General features: G+C 58.6%; 2 protein-coding genes across 5 annotated transcripts in view; both read right to left on the bottom strand.

Annotated features, from left to right (window-relative positions):
• Positions 1–5,210: 5,210 nt before the first annotated feature.
• On the bottom strand, positions 5,211–19,408 carry MSANTD1 (Myb/SANT DNA binding domain containing 1). Of its 2 annotated transcripts, XM_045392048.3 has the most exons (6): positions 16,742–19,408; positions 16,293–16,439; positions 14,756–14,836; positions 11,918–12,182; positions 8,023–8,298; positions 5,211–5,778 (listed from the first exon to the last, which is right to left on the bottom strand). In XM_045392048.3, exons 2-6 carry the CDS (start codon positions 16,366–16,368, stop codon positions 5,538–5,540), a joined length of 939 nt encoding a protein of 312 aa, XP_045247983.2. In that variant the 5' UTR covers positions 16,369–16,439; positions 16,742–19,408; the 3' UTR covers positions 5,211–5,537. The 2 variants fall into 2 exon arrangements, with proteins under 2 accessions (XP_045247983.2, XP_073895402.1); XM_074039301.1 differs by lacking the exon at positions 8,023–8,298 and having other exon boundaries at positions 16,742–16,842.
• Positions 17,480–26,136, bottom strand: part of HTT (huntingtin) — a 167,821-nt gene continuing 159,164 nt past the window's right edge. For 2 of the 3 annotated variants that reach the window (XM_045392045.2, XM_065544700.1), the window contains 5 exons: positions 25,872–26,085; positions 25,393–25,498; positions 22,891–23,053; positions 22,523–22,683; positions 17,480–21,584 (listed from right to left, as the gene is read on the bottom strand). In XM_045392045.2, the coding sequence (XP_045247980.2) occupies positions 21,371–21,584; positions 22,523–22,683; positions 22,891–23,053; positions 25,393–25,498; positions 25,872–26,085 (858 nt within the window). In that variant the 3' untranslated portion in view covers positions 17,480–21,370. The remainder of the gene's footprint in view (positions 21,585–22,522; positions 22,684–22,890; positions 23,054–25,392; positions 25,499–25,871; positions 26,086–26,136) is intronic. The other variant, XR_012434581.1, reaches the window with a different exon arrangement.

Here is a 26,136-nt window from a genome sequence, read left to right as displayed (position 1 = left end):
CACACGTATGGAGCACACTTTTTACTCGAGAAAAGGATGTGCAAAAACTCTGGTTGTTCGGCCTTGGGTGTCCTGACAGACCTTTTTTTTTTTTTTTTGAAAATGAACAAAGTGAGCCTATGAGCCTGTCTGATTCAAAGAAAATAGCTGACAGCATTTGTCACCAATGATAAAATTCAAGCTTTCATGCAAAAATCAGAATTCTGAAATTCTGTATCCACCACCATGAGCTCATCACCTTTCCAGCTTAAAGACTTTTCTAAGATTGGTGATATCACCAAAAGTGATTTTAAAACACTGATTGAGGAACTGTGTCAGCATTTGGAATCTCCACATAACTTAGTGAACCACAGGCCCAGTGTGTGAGGTCACAGCAGCATGATGGACAGAGGCCATGAAGCACAAGACAGACCAACAGATTCTCCTGAAATGAAGTGGAAGTTCACCGATAGGGTTTCAGATTCCACACACAACCAGCCAGTAAAAAACCACCACCTGTGGGCCGGGCACGGTGGCTCACGCCTGTAATCCCAGCACTTTGGGAGGCCAAGGCAGGCGGATCACAAGGTCAGGAGATTGAGACCATCCTGGCTAACACGGTGAAATCCCGTCTCTAATAAAAATGCAAAAAATTAGCCGGGCGTGGTGGTGGACGCCTGTAGTCCCAGTTACTCGGGAGGCTAAGGAGGGAGAATGGCGTGAACCCGGGAGGCGGAGCTTGCAGTGAGCCGAGATCACGCCACTGCATTCCAGCCTGGGCCACAGAGCAAGACTCCGTCTCAAAAAAAATAAAATAAAATAAAAACCACCTGTCCAGTGTTGGAAGAGGATCAAGGAAGAATATCCCAATTATTTGCAAAGGTTATTAAAATGCTCCTTTTCTTTTCAAATACACATCTGGGTAAGGCTTAGATTCTCCATTCACCCCTATACTTCACAACCAAAACACCACCACAGTGGACAGACTGGAGCCTGAAGAGAGGCCAGTGGGCTTCTCTTAAGCCAGCGATTTACAACAATGTAAAACTACGCCACACTTCTCCCAAAAACTTTTTGTTTTGGAAAATACGTTTTTCATACAATTGTTATTTATGTTAATATGTTGTGGGTTTATTGCTATTTTGAAATGAATACATGTTTTCCAAAGGTCTCAGGTTTAATTTCTAATAAGGTATTCTAATGTGTATTAATATTGGTCATTAGAACTCACATAAGCAAAAGTTCTTTGGTACTTTTAATAATTTTTTTTTTTTTTTTTTTTTTGAGATGGAGTCTCGCTCTGTCGCCCAGGCTGGAGTGCAGTGGTGTGATCTCGGCTCACTGCAAGCTCCGCCTCCCGGGTTCACGCCATTCTCCTGCCTCAGCCTCCCAAGTAGCTGGGATTACAGGCGCCGCCACCACACCCGGCTAAGTTTTGTATTTTTAGTAGAGACGGGGTTTCACCATGTTAGCCAGCATGGTCCCCATCTCCTGACCTCGTGATCCACCTGTCTCGGCCTCCCAAAGTGCTGGGATTACAGGTGTGAGCCACCGTGCCTGGCCCACTTTTAATGATTTTGAAGAGTGTTGAGGGGTCCTCAGTTTGAGGATAGCTGCTGCCAGGTGACCTGTCTAGGAGTGGCACTGCCCAGGGGAGGAAACGTGTTCCTCCAGCTTTAGGAGGGGACACAAATTGTCCCTGGAAGTGGCTATACCACGTCCCACCAGCATCGCAGGAGTCTCCATTTCCCGACGTTCGTCCTGGCCTCCAGCAGCCACATGATCTCAGTCTGCGGCTCCAACTCCGCGACTCCGAGGGAGGCCGAGCGGTATTCTCACGCTGACTGGCCCTGGACTTTTGGCCCTGTTCTTTCTTCATATGAATGTAAACATCATCGTGTCCACTTCAAAACCAAAAAGCGGCATTATTGAGAGTACGGTTGGAATGACAGTAATACAATGATGACATTGACTTTGGAGCTTTCGGGAGTGTGCTAGGTTTCTCCGGCTCAATAAGACTGCATAGCTCTCTTCAGTACGGGTCCTGTTCCTTCTGGGTTAAATTCACTCCAACTCTGAATGGGACATTTCTTCATTGTCATTTTCAACAAGTTTCAGCTGGTTTAAAGAGCGCCCAGTCTTTTGTACATTTGGCTTTCTGGGTATACAAAAATGAGATCTGAAAACAAAGGTACCTCTACTTTCTTCATCTCTCATCCTGCTTCTTTTGTTTACGTATCTTAATGCATCCGCTAAAAACGTGAAAACAACATGAAATACTACAGGCGAAAAGCAGGCACACCTGCATGGCTCTTGGTTTTGGTTTTCAGTGTTAACCCACTGCTTTGCTGGATCTTATCAAATATTTTAGCGATGGCTAACATCATCATTTTTTTCCTCCTTAATGAACCAACAACTAAGGAAGAAATCAGAAGGTTGTTAAGGACACGCTGCTGATGAACGGCACCAACCCCAGGAGATTCCACAGCTGAGTTCTGCCGACCTGAGATGCTGCAGCCTGGAGGAGCACGGGCAGCGCCTGCCCCTTCTCTAAGGTGGTGGAAATGGGCATGAATCACCGACTCTGATTAGAGAGGGCGAGAAGAAAACAGACCAAAACCACTTCTAACCCAAGCACAGCAGCGCCTCGCGGTGTGCCGTCCCGGATGCCTGGCAGCTACTGCAGTCCCAGTGCGTCATGGCTGACTCTAGAGCGGTTTCAAGGCGAAGAAGTCGCTACATTATTTAGAACCTCCATCTGCTACGTCTCGCGGGAGCGTCCAGCCTAACCTTCCTGCCAGGGCCACGGGCACCCTTCCCTCTTGAGGGCTTGGGGCTGGCTCCCTGTTAAGAGGCTCGGGAACCCCGCACTGGCCCCGTGGAAGCTGCTAGCCAGCCTCAGTGGTCAGCAGCCGGAGGCAGGTGCCTGTGTCATGGCTGGGTTCCCAGCATCTAGGGTGGCACAGGTGCCCAGTGGGAGCCCAGTGTGTTTGTTAAGCAAATGATTTCTTGGGCAGTGTCTTGACGGTGAGGTGGGTGGGTCCCTGAGCTGGAAACTGGCCAGAGCAAAAGCTCCCAAAACCCAGGCCCGCATCACTAGATGTGCCCGCATCCTCTGTCCTCCTGGGGCCACCCTTCCTTCTGCTTCTCGGCAGGCGCTGTGGCAGCCACACTGGCTTGTAAAGGCCGGCTCTGTGCATCTCTTCCCAACCACAGGGTCAGCGGCGTCATCTGGCATCTGGAAACTGGCACCACAGTGCTGGCTGCTGTTCCCTCCTCCCACCACTGCTGCCGCTCATTAAACCCTCACGACACTCTGCCTCTCATCCCACAGCAACGTGGGCCAAGTCCTCGTCACACAGGCTCTGGGGAGATCGCTGAGGAGGGTGGGAGCTCCAGGACCCTCAGAGCAAAGTGAATCCTTCTTGCCCAGCTCCCCTCTGGGCGCCACAGAGCACGCCGGCCTCTCCTTCACACAAGCAGGCCTAGGGCATCATCCTCCACACCACCATGGTCCACAGGCTGCTCCCACACCCAGGGGAGCCCAAGCTACTCCCGTGCCTGGCTGACCTCCAGACCCCCTAGAGGGTTGGATGAGCTGCTGCTGCCTGTCACAGGATGACCACAGCACTGCCTGGCAGGATGCCTGCCTCCACGCCTGCCTCCGCACCTGCCTCCACGCCTGCCTCCGCACCTGTCTCCGCACCTGCCTCCACGCCTGCCTCCGCACCTGTCTCCGCACCTGCCTCCACGCCTGCCTCCGCACCTGTCTCCGCACCTGCCTCCACGCCTGCCTCCGCACCTGTCTCCGCACCTGCCTCCACGCCTGCCTCCGCACCTGTCTCCGCACCTGCCTCCACGCCTGCCTCCGCACCTGCCTCCACGCCTGCCTCCGCACCTGCCTCCGCACCTGCCTCCGCGCCTGCCTCCGCGCCTGCCTCCGCACCTGCCTCCACGCCTGCCTCCGCGCCTGTCTCCGCACCTGTCTCCGCGCCTGCCTCCGCACCTGCCTCCACGCCTGCCTCCGCACCTGCCTCCACGCCTGCCTCCGCACCTGTCTCCGCACCTGCCTCCGCACCTGCCTCCGCACCTGCCTCCACGCCTGCCTCCGCACCTGCCTCCACGCCTGCCTCCGCACCTGTCTCCGCACCTGCCTCCACGCCTGCCTCCGCACCTGTCTCCGCACCTGCCTCCACGCCTGCCTCCGCACCTGTCTCCGCAGCTGTCTCCATGGCCTGCTCACCTGGCAGCCGGAGGGAGATTTTCTGAACCCTGAGTCAAACCATGCTGTCCACCTGCCGACCCACCTGCCAAGAACCTTCTATTTGGGTGGCCACTTGCCTAAGTCCAGGAGGTGACTCCAACACACCTGGCCCCAGCCTCCTTGGCAGCCAGGGCAAGAAACGCCCAAGTCCTGGCCAAGGAGGCTTATAGAGAATTCAACTTTTGGAAAGCTGGAGCTTCTGGAAAGAGTTTGCAACTGGTGGAAGGGCCAGCAGTGAGCTGAGCTTGCAGCTGTGGCTGCTCCACCGCCCCCCTGTCCCCCGCGGATGTCAGACCCAGAGCTGCACTGGCCGAAACACTCCCACTAAGCTTGAAAACCATGAACACTCCTCCCCACGGGCTGCACCGGCCTCCGTGGCCTGGCTGCTGGCGACCAGCCTCCTGGCTGCTCCTGGGGCTTGCTCCAGTGTCCTCTGCCTCTGGGCCTTCACACCGGCGATTCCTTGTGTGGCCACTGTTCCCAGCTCCACGTAAGTCTGGTTCCGTGTCCTCACGCCAACCCCTCCCTTCCAGCACTTATCACAACCTGCAAGCATTTCTCTACTGACCCATTGGTCTTCCCCGCATGGGAGCATAAGCTCCAAGAGGCAGGGCCTTTGTGTCGTCTACCATGACATCTCCAGAACCCAGAACATCTAACAGGGCCGTGCGTGCGAGCAGGTGTTACGACTTTTATTCGTGTCATTGCTAAGGAGGCAGTGGAAACACCTGATGCTCCCAACAGAGCTGAATAAAAGCCTCCCGGAAGGCTCCCTGGGGTTCTCATCAGGCGTGGGAGGCCATTTAAGGACAGACGCAGAGGTCCTGGTGAGGGAGGACACAGGTTCCCTTCAGGGCAGAGCTTTCCCCCCAGCTCCAGCCTGCCCCGACCCATTTGCACCTGCTTTCATTTTTGGGATCCATCAATCAGGGCATCCTCACCAAGTCAGCAACAGCAAACCGTGCGGTCCAGGCAAGAATGAAAAAGTATACATTTAATATCAAAGCCATGTCAAGTATTATTGATAGTAACGACACTGGAGAGTGGCTCTAGGATGTTCTTACTCAGAGTGACCCCCGGAGGCCCTGGCCTGTGTCTGAGGAAGGGCATTCATGCTGGAGACTGGAGCCTCACCGTCCCCAGGGCCTGGGGGTTCCTCAAAACACCCCTCAGAAGGGACATCCCGCCAGAGGCCAGGTGGAAGGCGGTCTCCTCTCACGGGGCGGCCCCCTTGCCCGCCTGGCCTGAGTGGCTTGCCCTGGGTGGCCCGGCCCCGCCGCAGCCACCCGCTGGCCTAGACGCTGGACTTGGTGATGATCCTCTCCAGCAGACTCATCATGCGTTCCTGCAGCTGCAGGCTCTGCACCTGAAGGATGTGCTGCTGGTCCAGCACGCGGCGCACCTCGCGGCAGGTCTCCTCCACGGCGCGGCTCAGCCGGCGCTGCTCCTCCACCATGGCCTCCAGCAGCCGCAGCTGCTTCTTCTGCAGGTGGCAGCTCTGCACCTTGCGCTTCTTCACCGGTCGCTCCTCCGACCTGGAAGGATAGCGCCAGCTGTGGACGTGCTGGCCACAGAGCCTGGGCACACCGGGGGCCTCACCGGACCCTCCCAATTATCCTACTAGGCAAATGGGGAAACTGGAGGCCCCAGGGAGTCAGGTCACTTACTCAGGGTCTCATATTCCATGTGCAAAGGAGGGGCCAAAACCCGCCCCCTTTGACAGAAAGAAAGTAACAGGTGTGGCCAGGCACGGCAGCTCACATCTGTAATCCCAGCACTTTGGGAGTCTGAGGCAGGTGGATCACCTGAGGTCAGGAGTTCAAGACCAGCCTGGCCAACATGGTGAAACCCCATCTCTGCTAAAAATACAAAAATTAGCCAGGCATTGTGGCAGGCGCCTGTAATCCCAGCTACTCGGGAGGCTGAGGCAGGAGAATTGCTTGAACCTGGGAGGCAGAGGTTGCAGTGAGCCAAGATCATGCCACCGCACTCTGCACAAGAGCGAGACTCCGTCTCAAAAAAAAAAAGAAAAAGAAAAAGAAAAAGAAAATGAAGAGAAAGAAAGAGAGGCCACAGGCATTGCCATCCTTTGCAACTAGCAGACGACCCCAAGGACCAGGGTCCCAGGACAATCCACACCCCTTCGGGCTGGAAAGGGCGGGGGCACATCCTGCCAGGGAGCATCCCTCACCCACCGAGCTGGGTAGGTGGGGGCTCAGCCCCAGTTGATGCCCAGGGGTGGAGAGGCCACACCCAGGGAGAGAAGAAGGCAGGGGTGAGGGGTGCTGGGTAGTGCAGAGTACTCAGGACACCTGTAGGGAAGCCAGAGACCACCAGCCCCACCCGGCCTTAGGCAGATGGGGAAACTGAGGTCCCAGAAGGAAGGGCATGAGATGTGAGCCCCTTTAATCTCCCGGCGGCCTAGAAATGGGGCCAGCACACCTTGGTAGAGAGGCAGGAGGACAGGCACCTAGAGGGTGTGGGGCCCACAAGAGGCCTGGGCTCTCTCACCAGGCCCTTGGAGCTCTGGTAGAGGTGGCAGGTAAAGGCATTCCAGCCCTGTGGGCACCTCCTGAGTGCTCTGCTGCTGGGGTAGGGGCCACCCGTGGTCTCAGCAGACCTCCCTGAAGGGCAGGGAGCTGCCAAAACCCACAAACTCCAAGGCCCTGCTCCAGTGCCTGCTCACCCCTGGCCCACGCTCCACTCTGAGCTGGGAGGGTGCAGCCAACCCCAGGGGCAGGAGCGCAGCGCTTTGGTCCTGATCAGGGAGGGCAGTCCCCACGCCCCAGCCCTGTGCAAGGCCCCAGGCAGCTGAGTCCGGGAACTGGGCTCAGTCCACAGGAACAGCAGCCATAAATCTCAGGCCTCCTGCCGGTTCCTTCTAGCTGCCAGCAAAAGCGTTTTTGTCTCGGGTCTTCAATGAGAAATCCTGAGTCAAGCAGCAGCCCCCGGCATGGGAGGTGCCAGCTTGGGGGGACCCTCCTCGGAGACGCCTTCCTCACCCCACCTCCTGTCAGAAAGACTTGAAGACCAGGGCAGGGGAGAAGCTGTGACTCAAATCCACAATCTTCCTGTTCTTGCCTCCAAATGGCCAACTTCTATTTTACCTTGAAAGCCCATCCCAAATGTCCCCTCCTCCAAAGCACCTTCTCTGGGCTCCCCGGGCCCACCCCGCAGGTGTCTGTCCTGCATGCTGCCTGGCTCCCGGCTGCCCTGTGAGCATCTCGCAGGCACAGTCACGCGGCCGGCACAGGCGTGGTCTGAAGTGTGGGATGGACGGCAGAGGGGATGGGCCATCCCCACGGCAACATGTGATTAGGTGCAGCCTGACACCCTCCCCAGCGCTGAGGGGCCACCAGCCTGTGAGGGCGGGGTCCGTGTGGGGTGAGGGAGGCCAGGGGGCGCATTCTTGGGTCTGGGGCTTGGTCTCCCTCCATGTGCCGGGCCTCGTGCTGTGTCTTCCCTCCCACAATGCTCCCAGCCACCCTCTGAGAAAGGTACTGATTTATCACCATTTTATAGGAGGGAGACTGAGGCCAGAGAAGTCAAGGAACTTTCCATGCAGCTCAAAAGTGATGGAGCTGGGAGACGAACTCGGTCTGCCTGTGGACACTAAAGTCCGCCCTGGTCTGAGGCCACCTGTCCCTGGAGGCGCTGCCCACAGCCACGGCCTCTGCAACCACTGCGACCGCCGCCGCCCTCACCGCTCCCAGTCCCTTTCTCTAAATGGTGGGGGCTGAGACACTCCAGGGCAGGGGAAGGACAAGCAGACACACTACCTGAACTTAAGGGACAGTAAGCTGGAGGAGCTGTCGGAGCGATCGTCCTCGAAGCGGCCTTCGTAGGAGCACTGGTTATACGGGAAGTACAGAGGGGTGGACTTAGCGGGCGGCGACAGGGACGCCTCGGTCTGGGATGTGGAGGGCCCCGGCGGCTGGCTGTCCGGCAGTTTGCCATCACAGGACTCGGGGACCTTGGCCAGAATCCCATCAATGGCTAGGTAATAGGGCCAGTCGGGCGGGGCGGACTCGCTATCTGTCATGCATTTTAATTTCCTGAAACGAGAGACACAAGAGCCAAGGGTGAGAAACAGAGCTGGCCCAGCCCGTCCTGCCCAGCCTCAGCAGAGGGGCGCACCGCGCCGGCACAGGCCGGAGCCGCTCTCAGCCAGCAAGGGCCTCCCCAGCAAAATTGGCCAGGCTCCAGGGTCAAGATGACATTGGACTTAGAAAGAAGCCAGGCTTCAGGACCTAAACGGGCTCAGATGTTAAAAAGGAAGCACGCGTCCCAGTATTACTAAGGTTACCTGTGCATGCTGGGACCTTGGGGCTGGTCCTATTGCTTTTCCCTCACTTTTCTGTAGTTTCTAGACTCTCTGCAATGAGCAAATACTGCTTTTTAAATAAGTCATTTTGAAAGGTAGAGTAATAAGGTATTATTGTAATAATAAGGTATTATAAGATATATAAATATAGTGATAATATTTTGTGATAGAGTAACTGTGCTGTTTGGGAGAGAATGCCTCAGGGAGCGACAGCCACTGGCGTTAGAGCACAGGCTTCAGTGTCCACAGCCCTGAGTCAGTATCTCATCTCCACACTTTGCTGTGTGACCTTGGGCAGGTTCATTCACCTCTCTGAGCCTCTATTTTTAGATCAATGACATGGGGATGATTGAAGTAAGCCCCTCCCCCAGATGCAGGGCAGATTTAATAAAGCAAACAGCAGGCTGGGCTCCCGTGCCATTCTTGGTTGAACCTACAGTCTGGGCAGGAGCCTAGATCCAGCACTACAACCTGCGACCTGCCCAGAAGCCCTGGGGTGGGCCGGATGGGCCCCTTCCCACACTGCCTGATGCCTCATTACCACTGGGACCCCCTGCGCCCACCTACTCCCACAGACAGGTCCTGCCCTCTGAGAGGCTAAGTCCCCAGGCCTCCCCTGGGCCTCTGGGAGGTCAAGGCAGGGGAGACAGGGCCCCAGGGCGGCCAGACAGCTCTGGCCAGGCCAGGAAAGAAGCCACAAGGTTGGGGGGAGGCAGGGGTCTCTGCCACATCAGACCCAGTACCTCCTAAGGCCCAGAGCCCACCCCCTACTCTGCCTTTGGACAGAGTGCCCTGAGGCCGGCTCCAAACCCACCCTGTGCTCGGAGTGGGCATCTCCTCTCTCCTACTCTTGTTACCTGCCAGGATGTAGCTACTGGTCCCTGGAAACAATAAGCTGGCTTCTGAATGAGGTGCCCCCAGCAAACAGACACAGCCAGATGGTGAGCAGGGGCTGCTGCCCAAGGTGGCACGTGGCTGCGAAGACACCAGCACAGAGCGTGTGGGGCCGGGCACTGGGTGCCCATCCCTAACCTCTGCCCCAGGCTTCTCTCTCTGCCCTACTTGAGCCAGCCCACTCTTTGGAGAAACAAGAGAAGGCCTATTCTCAGCGTAGGAGGCCCCCAACTGTACTCCAACAAACTACTCTCCACAGAACCAGCCACCCTCTCAGGCTTCTTCAGCCCAACAGCCTTAATATATAAAGAGCTCTTGTAAAACAAACAAACAAACAAATGACAAAAGCCTCTGCTATGGGGAGGCTGGGGGTATAAAGAAAAAGGACAAAGATCGAGTCACCCAGCCACAGCTCCCTCTGCTAAGGATTGTGTGGCCTTGGGCAAGTCCTCTCATGCTCTGGGCCTCAGCTTCCCCCTCGGTGAACGAAGGCTGACTGTGGCAGCTCTGAGGGGCTGCCGTGCGCTTCATCAACCGTGATGTGCTGTGCACCGGCGCAGCCCTTGGCCCGCCAGACTGCAGGGTCTGGAGTGGAGGCCCCCACTCTGCTGCACCCTCATCTCCCGGCCTCCAGGAATGGAGACAGAAGCCCTCCCCTGGGACGCTGAAGAGGCTTTCAGCATAAATAATGAATAACCTGGCCAGACACCAACCAGAGCCAGCCGGGGAGGCGGTGCCCGTGAATTCCTGAGTCAGAGGGGAGCCACCTCCCACCGCCCTCTGTGTCCCTTCCTCACCAGGTCCCTGAGCAGGGCTAGGAGGCCACGGGAACGGTGGGGCCACGGGAACAGTGGGACCGTGGGCAGCTGCCTGCATCCACTGAGCCTCTGAAGACACCCAGGCTCACACCTCAGCCCTCACGTCGCAAGCCAGCTGCTCAAACCCAACATCCGTCACGCTCAGCACCCTAGGTCCCGGCTTTGGGGACTGGCTAGAGGCCTTTGGGTAGGGCCAGGCCCCGGACCCCTCCTTCGAGGCTCAGAAAAAATCAAATCAACACAACTGAAAGCGGAGACCCCACAGCCTGGCGGTCTGTCCGGGGCCTTGCTGGGCCTCTTCCCTGCTCCCACCAGGACGGGGGACTGGGGCTCCCCTTCTGCTGTGCTGGAGGCTGGCTCCTCGCCTGTGGAGGGCAGTGGGGGTTGCCTCTCCCACAAGTGGCTCAGGTGCTGCCAGCCTCTCTGCCCCGGGCTCACCTGCCTGACCCGGAGGTGGAGCAGCCCCTCCCATCCTGGAAGCTGGCAGGCTCTCCGGTAGCCCCAGGCCCAGCCCTGTTCAGGCCGTCCGTAGGGCCGGGTGCTCTAGGCCGCCATTCTCCCCCTGCGGCTTCCAGCTCTTGCTGCCACCCTCGCTCTGTGCAAGACCCTCCCCACACCCAAAACCATCACCCCACACCTGTGACCTTCACCGCACACCCATGACCTTCACACCCTGCAAGACCCACACCGTAGCTGTGACCCCACCTGTGCCTGACACCTTCACCCCACCATAACCCCCGCCCACCCGTGACCCCATCCTAATGGGCTGGGGACCCACACACTTTAAGATGCTGGGTGTGTAGGACCACAGCTGTCCCCTCCTCCGAGGTGCCAGTGCCTCTTTGGCTGGGTGGTCCCCTCGGGCCTTCCCTGCAGGTTGCCCGGGCAGGAAGGGCCCACCTGCCATGTGGTGGGAGCAGAGGTGGGGCCAGGCCGGGAGCCCCCACGCTGGGAGTCCTGGGCCAGGGCAGGGCTCCATCTCTTTCTTCTTTGCACAGTAAGCCCCGCCCACGCGCTGGCCAGTCCTGTGCCTCACCTGGTGATTTCTGGGAACAGCCCCCCCAACCCTAGGGCCAGCCCCAGTGGGGCTCACGGGCTCATGGCAGAGGCTCTGTGGATGTTCCACATCGCAGAGCACGGAGCCTCCTTCTCACTTGCAGTCTCGATTCCCCAGTGGCACAGTAGGCCCCTGAAACCCCTGCTGAGCTTGGGAGCCTGGTGGCGGGGAGGGCACTGGCAGCCGCCGCCTCCCTATGGGAAAGGAGGGTGTGAGGTCAGTGAGCACCACCATGAGTGATGCTGCCTCCGAGGGACAGTGCCCAGACCGGCCATACGTCCTGGGAGCCATCCTGGCCTCTGCCCAGTACCAGCCCCACCCCTGCTACCCCTCAGTTCTTAGACCGGTTTCCTGCCCTTGCTGGGCCTCAGTTTCCTCACTTCCCCAATGGAAGGCTGCACACACGGTTTCCGTGCGCCCTGTCTCACCCCGTGGGATTCTGCCCATACCCGGCCAGAGGAGACCGACAGGCAGGCCAGGACCCACACACCCTCCCGAGTCAGAGCTCCGAGAGAGCCAGGAGCGGCCGCCACGCCCGGTGCCGCCTGTCCTGGGGGCACCCACACTGCACGCGCGCCCACCTGTACTGGAAGGTCATGTTGGTGATCTTGATCTTGATCTCCTCGCCCAGCCTGCGCTCGCCGGTCATCTCGAAGAGCTTGCTGGCCATCTTCTCATACACCTTGGCGTTGCGCTTGGTCTGCTTGAGCTCGTCGAAGAACTCCTCCCAGACCAGCATGAGGCCGCGCATCTCGGCGTCGGTCCAGTTGCGGGCCCGCCGGTGCTTCTCCGCCTGGGGAGACACCAGGTAGCCGGGCCCCTCCGCCGCCGCCATGCTCCAGGCGCCTGGGGGGTGAGAGAGCGGCTCAGCGAGGCCCCCGGCCCGGCCCCACGCACCATGGGCGGGAGGCGCCGCTCACGCTCGCTCGAAGGCAGCTCCACGCTCAAAATGGGGCCTACATCTGACAGGCAGGAATTTAGTTAAAAGCTTTTAAACGGGAAACGTCATTTTGATGTCACGTTTCCATAGCAACAGAGCAACTGCATAAGCTACAACAACAGAAACCTTTTAACTGAAAGCCCAGGAATCAGGGCCGCACTGACGGGCCATCAATATTGCAGCGAGCGGTCCAGGCCCAAACCCAGCGGCCCGGCTCCCAGCCCTGCCTCCCACCGCCGTCCAGGCGATGGGCCCCCAGTTCAGTGCCGTCCCGGCTCACGCAGGCCAAGAGGGGGACTTGGGTGGGACCAGGCAAGGAGAAAAGGGGCAAAAGGTGGGAGAAACAGAAAGGACAGGAGATGAGGAGGCTGAGTCCCCCAACGCTGGCCACTGGCCCTGGTGGGAGTCCTGGGCTGTGGGACCTTAACTCCCTCAGAAGGCCTCTGCCAGGCTGAAATGGGGCTAGGCCCCGGGACCCCTGGGTCTCCTGGTCCTGGGGTCCTAGGGCTGGGCCCTCGCAAGAACCCCACATCCCCACCCTTTGCTCCTTTTGCTTCTCTTGCTGCAGCACCCAGGCGCCCTGGGCCTCAGGTCCGTGGACACTGGAAGCCCAGATTGGTCAGAGCCAGGCCCTGCCCAGAGGTGCAGTCACAGGGTATACAGACACAGGCCTCTGGCACCGGCTGGCGAGGATAGCAGGGACGGCAAAGGTGAGCTCTGTTTGAGACACAGGAGGGAATCAGCCCAGCAAGCCAGGGGGAGGCCACAGGGCACTCCTGGGAAGAGCCATGGGCATGGCAGGGCACAGCCTGGGTACGCAGGGAGCAGATGGGCAGCCAGATTCCGCACGGCATGTGGAGATGGGGCTCGAGGCCCAGGCTGCGGAGCGGGCCCTGAGGACTGAGATGCCCCCAGGCTTCTAGGGGACCACAGCCTGCCGAGAGCCCCAGGTGCAGCGGAATAGGAGCGTGTGGCCTGGAGGTTCTGCTCAGAGAAGTGCCCGCCCAAAGGCATCAGCACCCAAAACGTAACACATGCAAGTCAGGCAGGGTTCTGTGGAGCCCACGGCACCTGTGCAGGATGCGCTGTGCTGGACGCGGTACCCAGGCTAAACGCCACTGTGGTCAGCAGAGGGACAGCAGGCATCCCCCTGCCCTCCTCAGGCCTGACCAACTGCAGGAGACTCTCAGGTGTGGGCTGCCGCAGGAAGGGCAGCTGAGCCTGGAGTGGGGAGGCATCTCAGCCTCTGCCGCTGCCCCTGCTGTCCTCTGAGGCATCTTGGAGGTGGAACTAAGGTTCTCAGGGGAAGGACAGGGCAGGGGCGTGGTGGGGGTGCCTGGCCCCACTGTGGGTGCCCAGCATGGGGAGGGTGACCTGGGGCTCCCTTTTGCCCACAGTCAGGATAGGAAAGTGTATGGGGAGGGCCCCAGGGATGTGTGAGGGACTCAGAGGGGTCTCTGCACCCCTACACCGGGTTCCTGGTCCAGGCCTGGCCCTACTATTAGCCCCGTGAGACTAGTCCAGCCCCTTCCATTTGGGCTCTGGAGACATCATCCCTACTGCCTGGCACGGGGCATGGGAGGGACCCACAAGGCCCCCCTCTGCTAAGTTCAGCCCTCGGTGCTGGGGGCTGGCACAGAGAGCTCTGTGGAGGGCCTGCAGATGGAGTGACTAGAAGGCCCACCTCCTCTAGGAAGCCCTGGCTGCTCAGGAACAGGGTTCGGCCCTTTCCAGTGAGGTCGGAGACCTGTCCGAATGCCCTTTCCGTAGCCATGACTCCAAGGGCAGAGGTGGGGCTGGCTCCCAGCATCTCTTGGCATCTCCCGGCACAAGGGGTGCGCAGAAGGTCATGGGGTCCCAGCAGTGGGTTCAGGGTGCAGCTCTAGCGACTCAGCATGGACCTTAGTCATGTCTTCCCCCAGCCTGTTTCCTCACCTCTACAACAGGGGTAACAGGATCTGACTATCTCACCCAGCACGGTGCTGGCTAAGGGGGCACAGCCCTCCCAGAACCCTGCCCCCTACCCCCTTCCACAAATCCACTTGGAGCTGCTGGAGACAGCGTCAGGCCTACTGTCCTGGCTGAAGGGGGAGCTGCTGGCCAGTGGGCACCACCACCACTGCTGGGGGCCCCACCTGACGGCTCTAGAGGAAGCACCTATACCCCTGCCTGCCCGAGTTCCAGTGGGCACAGGGAGACAGAGCCCTGCCTGGCAGGGTGCCACCCCACACTCGCACCATCCTCCAGGCAGCATTTCCAGGGTAAAAGGCTCAACTCCAACCCTCTCTTCCTGGGCTCAGTGCACATGGGAGGCCCTGGACAGGGCAAGCTCTGCAGCCTTTCCTGAGGCAGAGCCCTCACACCGACCTCCAATGTGAGGACAAGAACTGGGCAGGCAGCGGATGGCAGCACCAGGCACCCAGCTACCCCTGCCTGGGAGGGTCCCTGCATCTATCCCCTACTGGGGAAAGGCTCGTACCTTGGCACAGCTGCATGGCCTGCCGGGACCCTTGGTCGCTGCGGGGTCTCCTAGGGCCAGGGGCTGGGCAACCAGCAGCACCTGAGGGAGAAGGGGCAGGTCAGGCCTCGGCAGCAGCTGTCCCTGGTGGAGACCAGGGATGTAGGCAGGGTCCTGCTGTGCTCAGGCTAGGAGCATGCCCCCTAGGCCTCTATCCCTTCTAAATAATGAGGCTGGGCCCAGCCAGACTCTCATCCCACTCAGCATTTCTGGGTGGCTTTTCTGCCCTGCCTGACAGGCCAGGAGGACACGGGGACTGACCAAGGGAGGGGGCAGCAGGGCTCCTAAACACAGAAGCCCAGAGAGGAGGTGGGCGTCCCACCGAGGGGCACCTTCCAGGAGTAGCAGTGGTGAGCACAGCCTGTGCAGATGGGTAGGGATTTGGCAGCCGAGGAGTTCAGGGCTTGGGTGAAGGCAGAGGACCACGTGGAGTCCTGGGCCCAAATCATGGGGGCCCCTGGGCAGGCTCAGGAGCCTGGACTTCCCCAGAGCAATTGGGGCCAGGAGGGGAAGGATGTGGCCGACACTGCTGCCACTGGGGCAGGGTGGAAGGTTGGGCAGGTGGGCTGTCCGGAGGGTACAGGGGCCAGGATCCACCTCAGGACCAGCCTGTCCGAGCAGTTTTGGGGCCAGCTGCCTGATGAAGTGCGGAGGGCGGGGGCCTGTGCACACAAGGGGAACCCAGACCTGCAATTTTAAGCCCTCTGCCTCCAGGGATGACCCGACCCTGACCTCACAGGTCCACGGGGCCCACCCAGGGCCCAGACACCCCCGACCAGTATACTTGGAGGCCTGGTGTGGGGTAGAGAAAGCCAGCCCCACCGGCAGGGCCTCCAGAGGACGTGGCTGCCAACAGGGCTGGGCCCTCTGGGCGGCTCAAGCCATGTGCCCAACAGGCAGCCAGGCCGCTGGGACTGCAGAACCTGGGGGACCCGCAAGGGATGCCCACATGGTTTCCCAAAAGAGGTCCTGGTGACGACACAAGGCCGGGCCCACCTCTGCCCACGGGCATTGTCACGGTGCCCACAGAGCAGACTCATGGGCTCGCAGAGAACGCCTTTCCTTGGGCCCCACTGCAGGCTTCCCTGAGGGGTGCACCCCACACCCCCAGGAACGGGGCTTCCTCTGTCCTCGGCTGGCCGTGTCACATCACGTGGAGGCAAGGCCCCCTACCCAGTCCTTTCTGTGGCGGCTCCGCCGGGTACTCACCTCCCCCTGGCTACTTCCCTCATCTGACTCACAGTGCTCCACGCTCCACACAGGGGAAGCGACTTCCAGATCCTCTTTGGAACAAAGCCAGTAGCAGCCAAAACCAAATACCACCGCAGGCACACAGCACAGCCCCGGCAAGGGGACAGGGTGTGCTCTCCGATGAGGAAGAGGAAGGCTGTGCTGAGGGCAGCTCTGCCGTGGCAGGGGGAGGGATCGCAAAGCCCACGCATGAGGGGTTCGCCACTGCTTCCCACTGGACCCCGGCCCCTTTTCTTTCTGAAATTACCAGCCATGCCAGGTGTGCTAGGTGTGCCAAGGGTCTGGCTGTCCACATCTGGACCAGGGAGAAGGGGGTGCTCCATTTCTCTGAAGTGACCAGAACTTTGGTAGCTCTGAAGGGAGAAGCCCCTGGGGCGCCCTGGAGCGGTGTCACCTATGAGACAGATTTAAGGAGCTCAAGTGGCATGCCCCGCCCCAAATGCTTTGAGCAACTGGGGGAAATTTTTACCCGGCTGGGCCTGTCCACCACATCCCTCTGGCAGACTGATCCCCATCCTGCTCAGAGAAAGGGGGTCCCTGCACGTGCCTAAGGACAGCAGGCAGCAGGAGCTGCCCCCTTGGCCAACAGGCCCCCGTCTCTCCTGGCACGGACAGCAGAGCAGGGAAAGAATGGGTGGGCGACCCCTGCCCATTCGCCAGAACCAGACAGGACCTCAGCAAACAGTAACTAAATACCCTGCACCAGACGAAGCCACAGTTTTGTTCTTGCAGGTTTTCGTTCTGCATCCCAGGATGACTACACCACCGACCACCAAGGCTTCCCAGAGGCTGGGCCGAGCTTAGAAGCATCCCCGCTGGGCTGAGCAGAGCCTTCTTGGAGTAGGCGCTGGTTCAGACAGGAGAAACAAGCTAGAACAGACGGGGCAGGCCCTGCGGACACACAGCAGCCCAGGCCACACCAGAGGTGGGATGTGCCAGCTGCTTTGGGGGGTACCTGGGAGCAGCTGGGTCAGGGACACAGGTTTCAATGGCCAAGGAGCTAGAAGGGTCGTGGGCCCTGTGAGAACACAGCTCTAGTCTGCTGGGCCTGATGACCTGCTCCAGTGCCATGGGCCAAGTCCTGAGGCTTGTGTGTGTCATATAAGCTTATGATGTCACTTGACCATGAAGGATCCAGCAGCTCCCACAGCTCCCATCTGCAGTGCAGGAAGACCACCTGTACTGTGGTTTGCGAAGGCCCTTGAAGCAGCACCCAGCCAGGCCCCTGGGGCCACTTCCTCATCCCTGGCTACAGAAAACACAGGGCTTGTCCTTGCTGGCAGCTGCCTGCGGGACCCTCCGTAATGTCAGATGTTAGCTGGTGGGACAGTTTCTGCCCCTGCTGGAGAAGCACTTAGGAGACAGTTTCCTAAGACTCCAGCTCAGCAAGGTCTAGGTTCTCATGAAGTAAAGCAAGCCTCACACAGCAACAACTGATGGTTTCAATGTTTTTCCTTTAATTTGGATGTACAATGTTTGCAGCAGTTAAAAAAATTAAATATACATCTCTCGTCAGTCCTTCCCTTTGCTCTCAGAAGCAGTCAGGTCTGGGTGGGGCTCCGGGACTCGCCCATCACAGCCCTGCTGGCTCCAGGGGAGCTCAGGCTCAGCTGACAGTCCCTCTGACCACAGCGCAAAGCAATGAGACCAGGACAAGGAGGCCCCACGTGGGTCAGAGCCCACCCTCCGTAGGCAGGTCCACGTTGGCCACAATCCTCCAAGGCTGGCAATCACCACCCAGATTGCAGCGGGAGACTCTGCTTTTGGAAACAACTGAGGGGAAGGCGTTCCTTGGACTGCACCAGAGCGTGACAGGCACACGGGGGAAGAGTGGCCTCTGAACCTTCCAGGTTGCCTTCAGTTGTCATGCGGCGCTCTGAGCGGCTCCCTCCTTCCCAGGAGGCCCAGGCCTGGCGAGCGAGTGTCCTCTTCTCGCCTGGACCATCCTGAGCTCTCCAGGGTGCCTCGGCAGCTCTCAAGATCTTCCTTCTTCTTGCTCCCTCAGGTGGCCCCTCCGGAGCACAGCTCCAAGCCTACCCTGGCCAGCAGCTGTGGTCCTGGGTCCTCCCCGCAGAGGGAGGAAGTGGGGAGGGACAAAGCCGGGTGAGGATGTCTGCTGGGCAGGATGCTCACAGGTAGCAGGAGCAGGCTGACTCCACCCCACAGACACACAGAACTAACCTCACTCCGCCCCTCAGGGGGAGGAACTTCCACCTGCCAGGCAGCCACAGACCGAGTTATTGCTGTTTACTATCCGTCCCGAGCTCCGTGGGGGGCTCAGCTCAGCTCCAAGAGGACGAGCTGTTCATCGGCTCCGAGGGCTCTGGAATGACCCCTCCATGAAGGTGGGGGCGGGGGTGTCCTTTAGGGCACAGGGCCTTCTCAGATGCTACATTCTGGGTGTCTGGAGGGGTTTCAGCTTCACATTTTCCTCCTGAAAGGACACGTGTGCTGGCAGAAATGGGGGTGGACAGTAACAAAGAGCGCTTGGCAGCCGGAAACGTCACCTACACAGACTCAGCTGGGCCCGCAGCGGAAGGGAGGCACGTTTTGGGAAAGAAACGCGCTTCAGTGCATTGCCAAACAATTCTACCCTGGTTTCATTAAAGTCTTTCCTGATATTACCAGCAGCAAAACAAAAGCAGTCTCCCCACAGCTCACCCCCAAAACTTGACAACCAAATTAATCACATTTTCAACAAAATTTGGATAATATGATTGGTGCTTGCCATAGGTTTTTTAGGAACGCGACAAAGTCTTCCTCCCTTCGGCAGAGTTGATATGGAGACCGTTTTCTCCGGTGGGATCCTAGTGAGCCATGAATGAGCCCTGCTCTGACCAAGCCCCGCGCCTGGACGCCCGTCACACAGCTAACTTTACCTGGCAGGCCTGAGGAAAGTCAACTTCCAGGAAGAACCGACACGGGCACTCTTGGAGGCCATGCATCTCTGTCTTGAGATGTGCGTGTATAAAACTACAGATGTGTCCATATGCACGTGCACGTGTACTTGACTTACGCATGGGTAAAGTCATTTTACTAATGAGCTCATATTCATCTCTGGAGCACACAGGCAGGCCTTTGGGAGTGGGGGACACCCACTGCCAGAGCGGGGTGTTCTGAGCCCCTTGCTAAGGACTGTTTTAGATCACGTCGTAAACAAAAGGAAGACAAACTCTGTGTTGAGCCCAGCGATATGCATTCCAAGGGGAATGGCTCCGTTTTACATTCACAGTGTTATTTCTTACAAATGTAAACATCTAGCAGAACAACATCTGGCCTGTGATACTTCTGTCTCCGAGCTGTTGACATAACTTACTGCAGGGGAGGTGGGTGGGGAGCAGCAACGGTTCTGAGAACTTTCCCCTCATTCCCAAAGCTTCTAGCAGGCTTTCCAGGAAGAAGCTAGGATGAGAAACAGGAGCCCCCAACCAATACGGAAGAACGGTGGTTTTCTTGTTAAAATTCAGTAGCTTCCCTTAAGGGCCTCCTCAAACATCAGACCCCTTTCTACCGCTCCTGCTGCCCTGCCACGAGGACGAGGTGGTCCTGGCTGGGGGAGGCCTCTGTTGGGAGCTGGTGGGAAAAGCCTCATACAGGCCTGTCAAAGGCTGCTCAGAGGAGGGGCTCCCTTTGAGCAGGGGCTCCCTTTCAGCGCCCCCTCATGTATGTGGGCAGCACACAAGTCCACATGTCAGCTGCTCCTCAGCTGCCACATAGGAGAGGGACAGGTGGAAGCTTGAGGGTCTCAAGGCAGCACCTGCACAGACTCCAGAAAAGCATTTCCTCCACTTACCATATTCAATACCCAAAACATCAACAGGCATGAGCAAACCAAGCCACATGACAGTCGCCAACCTCGCCTGGCTCGCCTCAAGGGCTGAGGAAGCAGAGCTCCTGCCCCATCTCAGAGCTCCCAAATCCAGCTCCTATGTCAGCAGCAGCCGGCCATCCAGAATCCACTTCCATTTTAATGACTTGGCTCCTCTGGGCCTGCAAACAAGAGGCTGGTCCAGGGACCTGGCCTGGGGATAGGAGTGGCGGCTCTGACAGGGCAGTGGGGCAGTCTCCAATGAGCACAGATCTGCACTCTCCTTACTAAAAGGGGTCCCCGTGCAAGATGTCAGCTGGAACGGGGGCAGAAGGGATGCCAGGCTCTGTCACTAACAGTGCCAAGACGCCAAGCTTTGCTGTTGACCAAGAGAGGCTCAGACAAAACACAGCTCAGTGACACCCTTGGGGCATGCATCCATGGAACGGCAGATCCCAACACCGGCCAGCCAGCTCCTGGGCAGACACCGCCCCAGGGCTAGCAAGGAACAGGAGTGGGAGGCCCATGTCTCTGGACACAGCGGAGGCTGCTCACAGCCAGGGAGGGCTGGCCTTCTCAGCTGATAGGGAGGCTGCTGTCCTTAATGTGGGTGGAGAACAACAGTTGTCTGTGCCCAAGAAGGAGGGGCTGCAGGCGAGCATGCCCCTAGGACAGTGGGGGCCTGTCCTTAGTCCTGCTGTGGCCACCTGCACACTAGCGCCTCTCTACATCCCAGTCACCTTGTGAATGCATAAACAGGAACATGTACAACGGAAATGTCAGCGGGTGCTCAGGAAGGCTATGCCAGTGGCTACAGGAGAGGGAGCGTGGCCAGGGGCCCTGCCCACCTCCCCGAACACTGTCGCATGCAGCACAGGCCTTGCAATTCACATACTTTACACGGGCATAGAAAGAGTTACGTTAAAATTAATCTCTTTACTGATATAATTAAATTTTAAATCCTGAGAAGAAAAGAGAGAAGGGAGAATGGTGCTGGGTGTCTAGCACCCCCAGCCACTGGCCCAGCACATGCCATGGCATCTGTGCATACAGACACAGGGCGTGGCATGCACACCCCACCAGGAAGACACAGGCCAGTGTTCCCAAAGCCTGCTCACGGCACCTTCTACTGCAGGACAGCAGAGGGGCCCACAGCCAGCCTGCAGGAGGGAGGACTTCCGGCCCAGATGCAAGAGCAGCTGCAGCCTGGCAACACCCAACAGGTGAGCATCAGGAGAAAGGACCTGGTCACCCACATGGCGTGCAGCACAGCTGCTCCTGCTCTCCGGAAGGCCTCAGGCTCAGCCCCACCGGGACTGCAGATACTCCTTGCCTGGCCACTGTACCACAAAGAGCACTTCTGCCATATGGCAGAGACACGCACGTTGCCTGGCCGCCCGCGGCATGTGCGGAAGCCCACAGGGACCAAGCTGGCTCGGTGGAGGCAGGGCACAGGGCGCAGATTTCTGGAGGCTCCAGCCCCAGCTGCCGCCTCACAGTCTCTCCCACCATGGCGCTCAGCAGGTGGTGACCTTGTGGACATTTCGTAAACAAGTCAGCAGCCGGTGATATGGGCTTCCTGGAGCTGCAACCACCTCAAACACAGACTGGAAGGCCCTGCGGTCGAGCTCCTCCTCTATCTGGTGTCTGTAAAAGTCTGTGGCAACCAGGCAGAAAAGGTTGACGTCCACCTGCTCCAGCTTTCCCATCCTGCTGATGACATGTGGGAGGCTGGTGCAGGAGTTAAGGAAAAAGGCCGGCAAATGAGGGGAATGCTGCCTCCCTGTCCTCACCTGGGAGCTCCTCTCCTGAAACAGCCTACGAAGGGGCCCAGGGAGCCTGGAGAGCCAGCAGAGCCCCGGAAGGGCTACCTGGATGGCTCCAGCTGCAGCAGCGCCTCCACCTTCATTCCTGCAACCCTTGGCTGGCTGGACACCCTGCTGGAAGGCCAGCAGGGCAGAAGTGAGCTGGGCAGAGCTGGCCAAGGAAGCAGGAGGCCTGCAGGCAGGCACCCACTCGGCAGCACTCACCTGGCCTGGCTCCTGTGCAGCGCTGGTGGCCGATGCTCCTGCTGTCCTGCTGGCCCCCACGAGCCCTGCTCCAGTACAGTGCGGGCAGAGCCACGCCAGGCACACTGGGCGAGGCTGTGCTGTCAGCACCAGGACAACCGTGCTGCTTGGAGGCTCTTGTGGTCTGTCTTGGGGGAGGGCTGTGGAAAGGGAAACTCCTGGCAGCCAGCATCTGGGGGTGGGAACTGGATCTTTACTTAAGCCTTTCCCCGAGAGGGTGATCGAGGCACAATGACCAAAGCTAATGAGAAGCAGTGTCAGGAGAAGCCCAGCCACACAGAGCCCGCGAGTGGGCGGGAGGTCTGCAGAGACCGCCGCCCACCCTCGCTCCCCTCACCCAGGCCCTCCACAGAAGGGCCCCTTAGCAGCTTCGACCCTTCTGCCATACACGGGCCCCTCTGAGAGGCCCTGGTCAGCAAATGTCTGGATGTGCTCCTTTCTGTATCCCTGCCAGCATTGTACTTCCCTGGGGCTGAGGGCCTGTCACCTTGGCATCTGTGGGGTTTTTGCAAAGGTTAGGTTTCAAAACTTTATCATGAAACATGAGCCTCGGTGTTGACGAGGGAAACGGGGCCAGCACCAGGGACCCAGAGAGGATACATCGCCGCAACCCATGGGCTGGTGGACGCGCTGACGAAGAAGCAGGAGAGGCTCCATGTGGCCATGGCGACTGGGGTCCTCTGCGTGAAGTTGGAGAGGGACAGCATGACCCAGTCCCGGACCATGGATGACTGCCCGGTGCTGTGCAGAGTCTGAAACACCTGCCAGGAGCAAGCGGGCGCCTGAGTGTCAGGGCTGGGGGGCGGGAAGCAGCTGCTGTGCCCGGGTGGTGGGGGTGGGGTGGGGGCCAGAGGCATTGCTGCTTTAAAGGGGAGGAGCTGGGTTCTTCTGGCGAATCTGCTGGGAAGTAGGGGGCAATTCCACCTCCAGGCTTCCCCACTCCATCCCCATCCCACATGCAACCTCACCTTATACACCACCGTGGCCATGAACTGGGGGTATGGCTGCTGGTTGGACAGAAACTCTCCGATGACTTTGTTCATGATGTCCTGGGGTGGGAAGAAGTCGTCTAGAAACTGGGGCAGGATCCTCGCCACCACTCTGGCTTCACAAGGAAAGCCTTTCCTGATCCTGGGAGGAGGGACACAGGTCAGAGCCTGGCACCAGCTCCCACAGCTGCCCCACCTGCCCGCGGAGGGCCTTGGCTCTGGGGAAAATGCTGATGTGAAATCGGGGCTGGGAGGTACCCTTGGCCGTGAGGGACTTTCCAAGTGGGGAAAGTCAGAGCCTAAGCAACTGGAGTATGAAATTTGAGGCTAAAAAGGCAAAACCCCAGCTCTTCCTCTGTCCAGCTCGTGAAGACAGGCTGCTAGGCATAGGCTCTGTCTGGGCTCCCACGCCCTGCAGTGACCAGAAATCCTAAGAGTCTGAAAGCTACATAAAAGAATATGCAGAAATGGTGCAGCCGGAAGGATGTTACAAAAGAGATTTTTAAAAATCCTAACAAAAGAACCCCTTTCTCATTATGTTTTTGCTGCTTTCCACATCCAAATGCTCCATAAACATTTCTATGTGTTCTAACACTTTGTAGCACTGTTGTCAACCGGGACTTTTTTCTTGTTGCCAAACAGGGCCCCATCTGTGCTCTCGCTGCTTTTTCCCTAACCAGATCCTGAAACACGCCCCCTGAGCAGGATCCTTTTTAGTGCTGAAAAGCAACCATCATGTTCCTGTCTTATCAGTGCACACATGCCAGCTGTGTGTAACTGAGATGCACAGGAAGCAGCCAAGAAATGGCAGTGCACTTTCTCAGAGGTGCTCCTGGCTCTACCTGCCCGCAGACCCTCGCCCAGCAGTGGCATGGCGGCTGCACTGAAGACAGTGCTCCACGGAGGGAGATCTGTGGTCAGCTCCAAGGTGCCTCCCTGCGGCGTCTGGAGGGCGGTAGAGCGGAAGGCGTGCACCACGCTCTCTGGAGCACTCGCCACCTAGCACTGGGTCCACTAGACCACAAGCCCCTTGAAGGCCAGGACTGGTCGTGGCGCCTCCCTGTGTCCGTCTGCCAGCTGTGGTGGTGCTCAGTGAGCATGTGGGAACTGAAGAATGATGCAGAGGTGCGTTTTAAAATCGACATGGGGGCCAGGCACGGTGGCTCACGCCTGCAATCCCAGCACTTTGGGAGGCCGAGGAGGGTGGATCACTTGAGTTCAGGAGTTCGAGACCAGTTCGGCCAACACGGTGAAGCACTGTCTCTACTAAAAACACAAAAATTAGCTGGGCGTGGTGGCACGTGCCTGTAATCCCAGCTACTCGGGAGGCTGAGGCAGGAGAATCGCTTGAACCCGGGAGGTGGAGGTTGCAGTGAGCCGAGATCGCGCCATTGCACTCCAGCCTGGGTGACAAGGGCAAAACTCCATCTCAAAAAAAAAAAAAAACATGAAAACAGACAAGCACAGGCTCAGCTGTTCAGAACACCTCATCTGGCCAAAGAATAGAGCAAAGTCCACCTGAGTATGCTCTTGAGAAAAGCCAAATGGCTCCCCACTGGACACCCTGATTGGAGAGCACAGGCAAGGCAGTGCAACAACGCCCCAGATCCGCCATGTCGCCAGGACTGGGACACCCTGATTGGAGAGCACAGGCAAGGCAGTGCAACAACGCCCCAGATCCGCCATGTCGCCAGGACTGGGACACCCTGATTGGAGAGCACAGGCAAGGCAGTGCAACAACGCCCCAGATCCGCCATGTCGCCAGGACTGGGACACCCTGATTGGAGAGCACAGGCAAGGCAGCACAACAACGCCCCAGATCCGCCATGTCGCCAGGACTGAGGCCTGAGAGCAATCAGGGAGCCTTGTCCTTGAGAAAAAGCCCTACGAAGCTCCTAACCCACTTCCAGAGCAGGTGAGCGAAGCCAATTCTCAACACCAATTCACGCACAGCAGTGGGGCGGAGGGGTAGCGAGGAGAAGCCACTGACCACACGGGTCTCAAAGATGCATGTGTGGGTTTCACCTTCCTCCTCCTGCTGCTGCCCCTCACCCTGCTCACAGGCACCACGGACCCCCTCCCACAGACCCCCGTGGGCTCCCCTCTCACGACAGGCAGCCAGGCTGAGCCAACTCCTCATCACTGCGCAGGCTTCTGCCGCACCCTCCCAGAGACTGGTCACTCCTGCCCCCTGCCATACCCCACACGGCCAGGTGCGGTGCCTGAGCCCTCAGGAGAGATGGGCAGGCGCTGGGACAACCTTGGAACTGGTCAACACTACACCTGAGCGCTGGGGTCCAAGGACCACCAGCTCGCCAGTGGAACCCTGAGCCAAGGCAGCCCACGGTCAGGCTGTGGTCAGGAATCACTGGCGGGACTCCAGCAACAGCGCCAGGGGATCAGTCAACACACACAAACGCTCAGCTTCAGGCCAAAATTCTAGGGAAGCTAACGGCTGAGGGATGGGGCTTCGTTTCTTACCTATCAAAAAGAACAGACACCCGCTCCATAGCAACAATCACCGACTCGCTGTCTGGGGCTGCAGGATTAGGGTCTGAAGTTCTACCCGGACTGACTTTCTCCTTTCCTGTAATAAAAGTGTTCAGTACAAAGGTTACATCTATACAACCCAACAGGCTCTGTAGATAGTGCTTTGTACACAGGAGTCCAATGAATCCCTGGAGAAGATCTGACAGCAGGTGATGTGAGCCCCTCGCTAGCCCAGGACCCAGCACAGCTCAGCCACATGGGATGAGTGACCAGAGGGGTGGTCAACCCTGACCAGGTACTCCAGCCCTGGGGGCTCCAGAGCCTCTCTTGCAAGGTGATGGGGCCAGCTTGGGGCAACACTAAAAGTGTCAAATCAGAGGACACCTAGTCTAGGTTCCTTGAGCGAGCATGCTCCTGTCTCCCTTGAACAGGACTTGGGCTGGCCTTGCGGGCACTGTGTACATGCTCACCTGTGTACATGCAGGTGAGCATCAAGCCCAGAGCCGCCATGGCCCGGTGCGGGCTGTGCACGTTCACTCTGTCCACACTCAGCTTGACCAGGGATTCTGCATCCAGGCGGGAGAGCTGCTCAGAGAGCAGGAGGCGCTCCAGGCCTCTGAGGGCACAGTGGTAAATGATAGAGGGGGTGGACTCCTCACTTCCGGACAGCATCACCCCACACATCTGCACAGGGAGAAAGGTTTCTGTCGCTGCATGGTCTCAGGTGTTCATGCC

The sequence above is a fragment of the Macaca fascicularis genome, chromosome 5 (genome assembly GCF_037993035.2).
Source record: "Macaca fascicularis isolate 582-1 chromosome 5, T2T-MFA8v1.1".
NCBI lineage: Eukaryota > Metazoa > Chordata > Mammalia > Primates > Cercopithecidae > Macaca > Macaca fascicularis.
The sequence above is the reverse complement of the archived record's forward strand: the minus strand, read 5'-3'. Positions and strand labels throughout refer to the sequence as shown.

What these genes read in the sequence shown, in the direction of transcription:
- MSANTD1 (XM_045392048.3), bottom strand. Translation starts at nt 16,368, where the DNA reads ATGGAGCACCCCCTTCTCCCTGGTCCAGATGTGGACAGCCAGACCCTT. An exon ending in GGCCATGCAGCTGTGCCAAG is followed by an intron (nt 12,183 to 14,755) that starts GTACGAGCCTTT and finishes CTCACCCCCCAG; the next exon opens with GCGCCTGGAGCATGGCGGCG. An exon ending in TTACTGTCCCTTAAGTTCAG is followed by an intron (nt 5,779 to 8,022) that starts GTAGTGTGTCTG and finishes CTATCCTTCCAG; the next exon opens with GTCGGAGGAGCGACCGGTGA.